At 49.0% G+C, this 7,609-nt stretch overlaps 1 protein-coding gene across 1 annotated transcript; it reads left to right on the forward strand.

Moving 5' to 3' along the window:
- Positions 1-5,676: 5,676 nt before the first annotated feature.
- On the forward strand, positions 5,677-7,317 carry LOC146196366 (uncharacterized). The gene has a single exon (XM_084596975.1). It carries the CDS (start codon positions 5,677-5,679, stop codon positions 7,315-7,317), a length of 1,641 nt encoding a protein of 546 aa, XP_084453101.1.
- The last annotated feature ends 292 nt before the right edge of the window (positions 7,318-7,609 follow it).

Consider the following 7,609-nt stretch of genomic DNA (forward strand, 5'->3'; position numbering starts at 1 on the left):
TCGGAGCCATCTGTAGAAAATGGAGGATACACGTGTGGAAAACGCTGCACATAGGGGGGGGGGGGGGGGGGCACCAGAAGAGCGCAGGAAGAAGAAACGAGAACACAAACGGCTTCCAGGAATTTGTCCGCACTTCCAACACGCAAGCGAAACCTGAGCCGAAGCTGCAGATGGCCCGCTCCTGCCCCGCGAAGACCAGCATGCCGAAGCCACAGCAGAAAGCTCTCTCCCTCTCCTCCTTTCATGTTTCTCTCCTCTCCAGTGCTGTCCGACTCTTGTAAAATAAACCTAGTCTCTTAACCGTTACCGAACGTGTGTGTGTCGTTCTTTTGAGGCTCCTGCGTGCGCGGCCCTGCCGCCCGAACGAGTAACGCGCAGTAAAGGAGAATCGTGGCGCGACCTTGCTTGCATCGCTCCGTGGTGGTCGCTGTACAGTGAGACTAACCTAACAAAGAAAAACTAGGAACTCTACATTTTGGTGCCGAAACCCGGAAAGTGTTGGTGAACTGTCCTCTACGGCGACACGGAGCGACTTCAAAAGGAGCAAGTGGCACTACGACAGGCCATCGACAAGGTTGTTGCAGCAGTCGCCAACCTTCTACAACAGCCTGCAGTCGAAAGCGGTGAGCTGGAAGAACAATTGACCTTCTTGTCGAGCAGTCAGAAGAGTTAAAAGCAGTCAACGACAGCATTGAAAAGAAAATAGATCTTTAGGAGCTTGACGCAGAGTTGTCCGCAAGCTCTGCCTACAATGAGAAGATAAGCGTCACTAAAACGCGTATCAAAAGAGCTCTGCGAGATCACGCCTCAAGCGAAGACCGATCGACAACTTCATCAGTAACGGGGGCCTATTGCGAGCCTAATTCTCAGCAGTTAGTCCACACCAACGTTACCACAAGCCAGCTACCCTCGACAACAACGAAATTGGCGAAGCTCAAAATCGTCAAATTCAATGGGGACTTGCGATCATGGCAGAGATTTTGGAACCAATTCGAGGCAACTATTCACGAGAACGGAGCTCTTTCACCAATCGATAAATTTCAGTACCTAACAAGCTATCTTACAGGGAAGGCTGCCGCGGCTATTGAGGGTTTGTCGTTAAGCAATGAGAACTATGTCGTTGCCATCAAGACCCTGACAGAAAGATTTGGCAGGGAGGACGTCATCATCGAGGAACACATGTCTCGCTTGCTCGGTTTTCGTCCGGTGAACAGCCTCCATGAAACAGAACGGCTCAGGACCTTTTATGATGAGGTACAGTCTGGGGTCCGAAGCCGCGAGGCACTGAGCGTGACATCGAGCAAGTACGGCGTGTTGTTGCTGACTGTAATTCGGAAAAGCATTCCAGATCAGCTTTGCCTTGAATATTACCGAGGGAAGGCCAGTGCTACAACCGTTCCCCAAGACGAGCTCCAAGATTTCCTCGAGTTCTTAAGAATGGAAGTGGAAAGCAGAGAACGAGCACAGTGCAGCAGCCGACAGACCCTGAACAAGCACCTTAAACCGAGAGAGTCATACTTAAAAAAGGGAATTGCGCTAAAAAAAGAGACACGGACGAGGAGAGGACATGGACGGGCGCAAACTCGCGACTGATTTTATTCAGAAAGAACACAAATATATATATACCTTGAAGCTTATCCAATCAATGCCTAAGCGCACATGCCATGAAAGTTCTCTCTTTCTTATACAATTTGATACTAGAATCGCTTACGCATTCATCACCTGACTTATCAATGAAAAAAGCCTCTGCGAGTTCACGTGCTACCTGGTTACGACTGCGCCTTAAGATTTTGGTTCTAGCCAGCAAAGGCTGGCATGCTTTATCAGGCGTAGCCAAAGGGCATGCGCCGCAATGTAAGGGCAAATTTGACCCTTTTCCGTTATTCATAGAGAGAGTCAAGCCTAAAGGGAAGACCGCCAACTGCATCAATCTTTGTTGTAAAAAACCACGAGTCACAATGTTCATTTTGTGGAGCAGAAGATCACGTTACAGCAGACTGCGCGGCCTTCGTTTCACCAGATGTCAAGAGAGAAATAATGGCCAAAGAGAGACGGTGTTTCAAATGCACGAAAAAGAACCATCGTGCCGCCGAGTGCAGAACAGTCAAGTGGCTCAAGTGCGCGAAATGCTCCGCCCGGCACGCGACAGGCGTCTGCGAAGTTAGTAAGTCGACAGCCCCCCTCAAAGAAAACAATTGTGCACCTCCTCAGACTACCATGCATTCATCGTTGCAGGGTGCACAGACTGGCTGTACGCCTCGTATGCTTTTACAGACAGCACAAGCCTGGGCATAATCGGGAGAGAAGCGCACCTTGGTGAGGATTCTACTCGACGGTGGTAGCCAGAGAACGTTCATAAAACAAGGCGTTTCTCAGCGTCTCAAGCTTCGAGTGGCTGCAGAAGAACGTCTCGCTAATTACACCTTCGGGACCACCAAGCCAAATGTAACAACATGCAGCAGAGTCGAGGTGTGGCTGCGGAGCCGGCATAACGACCATGTAATGCGAGTCGAGGCCCGCGAGGTTCCAGAAATTTCTGGGGACTTCCTACCACCCCCTGGCGCTGCCGCTACTCGCCTGGTTGCAGACCAAGGGCTCCAACTCGCTGACCTGGTCCCGGACGACTATCGACAGGACACCGGAGTCTGTCTCCTGATTGGCGCTGACCACTACTAGGACGTCACTACAGGAGATGTCAAGCGGGTCACTAGCAGGCTCGTCGCCGTGGAGACCGTCTTTGGGTGGACACTGCAAGGCACATTGACCAAAAATGTAGCGAAGACCTGTCTCACAACGACCGGAGCCATGCGCGTGTTGTTGACCGCCGAGCAAGATGATGATCTCTCCAGTCAGCTGAAATCATTTTGGGAACTGGAGCATCTCGGAATAGTGGACACAGAAGTCACAGGAAAGGAAGACGGTGTGCTGAGAAACTTTCAAGAAAGCACTACTTATAAAGACGGCCGTCATCAAGTCGCCCTGCCTTGGAAGGAGATTGTCTCGGATTTAGCAGACAACAAGGTCATCGCTACTCAGAGGCTTCGGTCATTAACAACAAAGCTGATAAAAAACAAAGACAACATGCAAGCTTACGAACTAGCGCTGAGAGAGTAACTGATTTCTGGGCATGCGGAGGAAGTCAACGAAAATGGTGAGTCCCTAAAGGGACCTATTTATTACCTCCCGCATCGAGGCGTTAATTGTCAAGCCGACTAGCGAGACCATTAAGCTGAGGATTGTTTTCGATGCCTCTTCGAGCGCAAGAGGTGAGCTCTCGTTAAATGATGTGCTCTCTGCTGGACCAAATTTGAATCCAAGCCTCGCAGACATTCTAATCAGGTTCCGAACCCACAGCATCGCTACCATGTCCGATATCGAAAAGGCATTCCTCCAGGTGCAGCTCATGGAGAGCGACCGTGACGCTTTGCGCTTTCTTTGGTACGAGCGAGCCCCCAAACATTCAGAAGCTCTGCCTCCTATTAAGGCATACCGAATGACTAGAGTGCCATTCGGGGCAACATCAAGCCCCTTTTTGCTGGCAGCAACTCTGAGGTACCACATAGGGTCAATGCAAGACCTTTATCCCAGCACAGCCAATATTCTCAACAATGACTTATATGTCGACGATTTGGTAACAGGCGCCGACACCTTGGAGGAGGCGGCACGCATCTGCGAAGAATCGCAACGCATTATGCACAAGGCTGGCATGCACCTACGCAAGTGGCGCTCGAATTCGGCGCAACTTTCGACGACGTCCGAGAGTGAGAAAGCACGAGGCAAATTGCCGGTGCTCAGCATGACCGAAATTCTCGGTGCCTGAGCAATACATGAATACGTTGTGGAGGTCTGAGTCACTCCCGCCTGTCGGATTTGCCTTATTGTGGCAGAGTCATACCGACACCACGCACCTTCCTTCACCAAGGCTTGAGCCCAAGAGATCGACAAAGGCTCTTAATGGGCATGTCCTTTACAGCGCATCTGCTGTCCTCCTCTCTCTTATGCAGCACTGGACTATTTTCTGATATCAGCTGTATTGTATAACATTTTTATTCAGTCTTTTCTGTTTTCTTTTCCTTTTAAATCAGTCATTTGGTATTTACTAATGTAATTACTATTACTTTTCTTTTCTCTGTTCACCTCTTTGTGGCCAATTTTTATGTATACATTTATCCGCATTTTCCATTTTCATGTTACCTTAATTATTTTCCATAGACCGGTATATTATATTTTCAGATTTGAGAATTCAGTTTTTTTCTTTTTTTGTGTGTACGTAATGTACAGCTTTCTCCAAACCGATTCGGACAGAATTTTATTCTATAATTTCATCGTAATGGACGTCTTCTCAAGCTGTCAAGGATTTTATGCGCGATATTTTGTGTTTCTTTGTGCCTCCGCTAGTTTCGTATTCGCGACGTTTTTCAATACTATTTTTTCTCATTTCATTGCAGACTTTGGTAACCGCTTTATATACATATTTATTTTTTCTAGGCTGAAGTGTGTTTCGCATATTCACTTTAAAGTTATATTTTTTGCAAATTGGCTAATCCTTAATGCACAATTTTTATATTTCTGTTCTTTCTTCTTTTGCAGTTTCTGGCTACCCACGGACATTTTATTCTCTGCTTCCTTCTTTCCTGGACTTCTTTATCTTTTTGTGCTTTTCTTTCGCTTTTTCTCTCTTTCTTTATCCTTTTTCCATTTCGTATATCTATCTATTGTAACTAGGCAGTTGTGATCTTTGTTTCCTTTTGTATCTTTAATGTACGTTTTTTACATTTTTTATGTCTGTTTTTTTTCATCTAAATGATTTTTTTTTAATTTGGCCGTTTAGCTCCTTTTCTTTTATCTTAAATTGGATTAAGCCTGGCAAAGCTTTGGTGGTCCGGGCTCCCTTTCTCTTTCTTTTACATTTTTTTTCGTCATATTCTGAGAGGAATAATAAAAGGTAAAAGGTAAAGGTGTCGAATGGCGGCCTCACACAGACGACTTTGTGTTTGAAATGAACACCCTAATAGATTTTTTGAGTTCACGGCAAGACACGAAGAGATTTTGCTGCAAGCATCAGCGCGTATTTTCGACTCCTTTGGGTTCCTTGCACCAGTTTCCACCACAGCGAAGGTTTTGTTTCAAACCCTTTAGGAGCGAGGTACGCACTGGGATGAGAAACTACCTTCAGACGTACTTGAGAAATGGGAAATTTGGTGCCAACAGCTTCCTGAGCTTCGTCACATCTCCGTACCTCGAAAACTAGCCGTGAAAGGAGAGCATGACGAGCCTGAGCTTCACAGTTTCTGTGATGCCGGTCCGAGAGCTTATGGTGCCATCGCTTACGTCCGGACAAAAAACGAAGATGGGAGCTTCACTATATCCCTTTTAATGGCGAAGTCAAGAGTGGCTCCGCTAAAGCGCCTGTCATTGCCGCGGTTGGAACTAATGGGGGCCCTGATAGGAGCTCGGTTGGCAAAAACGCTTCTTCAGCAGCTGAACGTGAGAGCCATTTCGATTCACTGTTGGAGTGACTCAACCGTGGCCCTGAGCTGGATAAAAAACAGTGCCTTAAGGTGAAAACCTTTCGTTGCCAACAGAGTGCAAGAGATTCAGTCTCTGACTGATCCAGCGGTTTGGAGGCATTGCCCTGGAAAGACAAACCCCGCAGATCTATTAACAAGGGGCATTATGCCTTCCGCTTTGGTTGAAAGTGAAACATGGTGGAATGGGCCGGCATGGCTGAGGACGACCAACGAGCACCCCGCGTTTCTACCGAACACTGATTGCAGCTCTTGCGCAGAGGAAGAAGGGGTTGTACAGGTGCTCAATGCAGTAACCTGCAGTGCACCGGAGCCATTGTTGGATATTGTGAATATTAGCTCCTTAACCAGAGTTATTCGGGTAACCGCATGGGTACAGCGCTTCCTGAATAACTCTCGAAACCCTTCCCAGAAACAAGGAGGAGAGTTAACTGCGACAGAGCTGGCACAGGCCGAGAAGTACTGGCGTCGAGTGTCACAAAGGGCAAGCTTCTCTGAAGAAATAAGCGCCATTCAATCGTCAGCTACCCTGGGCAAGAAATCACCCATTATAGCTCTCAACCCTTTTCTCGACGCTGACGGCATACTTAGAGTTGGTGGCAGACTTCGACATTGCGCGGAAGAGGAGAGCACAAAACACCCCGCTATACTCTCCTCAGCACACCGGTTCACACTGTTGCTCATAACGCGAGAGCACAAACGGTTGCTTCATGCGGGAGTGCGAGACATGCTATGCCACCTTCGTGAGCGCTACTGGGTACTTAGAGCGAGACAGACTGTAAAATCCATAATCCAGCGCTGCCTTCAGTGTCAGAAACAACGCTGCCGACCTGCTGCAGAGCCTGTGGCCCCCCTCCCATCAGACCGTGTCACAGGGGCTGACCCATTTCAGATCACAGGTGTCGATTTTGCGGGCCCTTTATTTTTCAATGACAGAGGCATGACACGCAAGGGCTATGTGGCTCTCTTTACGTGCGCAATAACCAGAGCAATCCATTTCGAACTCGTCGGCGACCTCACTTCAAACTCATTTCTCATGGCATTCAGGCGATTTGTCTCCCGCCGAGGAATGATCAAAGTCATGTATTCAGATAACGCTCTAACATTCAAGAGAGCATCAAAAGACCTCGAAAAGATGTTCCAAGCGGCGCGGGGAGCTGAAGTCCTCACCTACATCGGACAAAATGGAGTATCATGGAATTTCATTGTAGAGAGAGCGGCATGGTGGGGCGGCTTTTGGGAAAGGATGGTGCGTACTGTGAAAGCCTGTCTTCGCAAAACCCTTGGAAGAAGTTCTCTCGATTTTGACGGCCTGCGCACAGTCCCAACAGAGGTCGAGGCGGTCGTAAATTCCCGTCCCCTAACGTACGTCCACTCGGATGCGGAGGAGCCAGCGCCCCTAACACCAGCCCATTTCCTTGTCGGGCATCGGCTTACAGGTTTGCCATCCACAGCTGCAGCCACTTCTGCGGAGTCAACTCATGAAATACTGCGAGGGAGATGGAAGTACCGCGTCACGCTCGTTGATAAATTCTGGAGACGATGGAGGCGCGAATACCTATCAGAGCTGAGGTCTGCGCACTGGACCAAACCCACGCGGCAGCGAAGTGTTACGGAAGACGATATTGTGCTTTTAGGCGACGAACGGACGCCCCGCCAGATGTGGCCGATGGCTCGAGTGAAGGAGACCTTCCCAGGGAGGGACGGCAATGTACGCGATCAAGAGGGAGCTTCGGCGACCAGGGCCCTTTTTCCTCTCGAACTCCAAGGCGAGGATGTCCCACGCTGAGGACAGAAATGAGCTGAAGCTCATTTGGGGGGGAGGATGTAGAAAATGGAGGATACGCGTGTCGAAAACGCTGCACACAGGGGGGCACCAGAAGAGCGCAGGAAGAAGAAACAAGAACACAAACGGCTTCCAGGAATTGGTCCGCACTTCCAAAGCGCTAGCGAAACCTGAGCCGAAGCTGCAGATAGCCCGCTCCCGCCCCGTGAAGACCAGCATGCCGAAGCCACAGCAGAAAGCTCTCTCCCTCTCCTCCCTTCATGTTTCTCTCCTCTCCAGTGCTGTCTGACTCTTG

Source organism: Amblyomma maculatum, chromosome 3, assembly GCF_055883805.1.
Source record: "Amblyomma maculatum isolate TAMU_Amacu chromosome 3, ASM5588380v1, whole genome shotgun sequence".
Classification (NCBI taxonomy): domain Eukaryota; kingdom Metazoa; phylum Arthropoda; class Arachnida; order Ixodida; family Ixodidae; genus Amblyomma; species Amblyomma maculatum.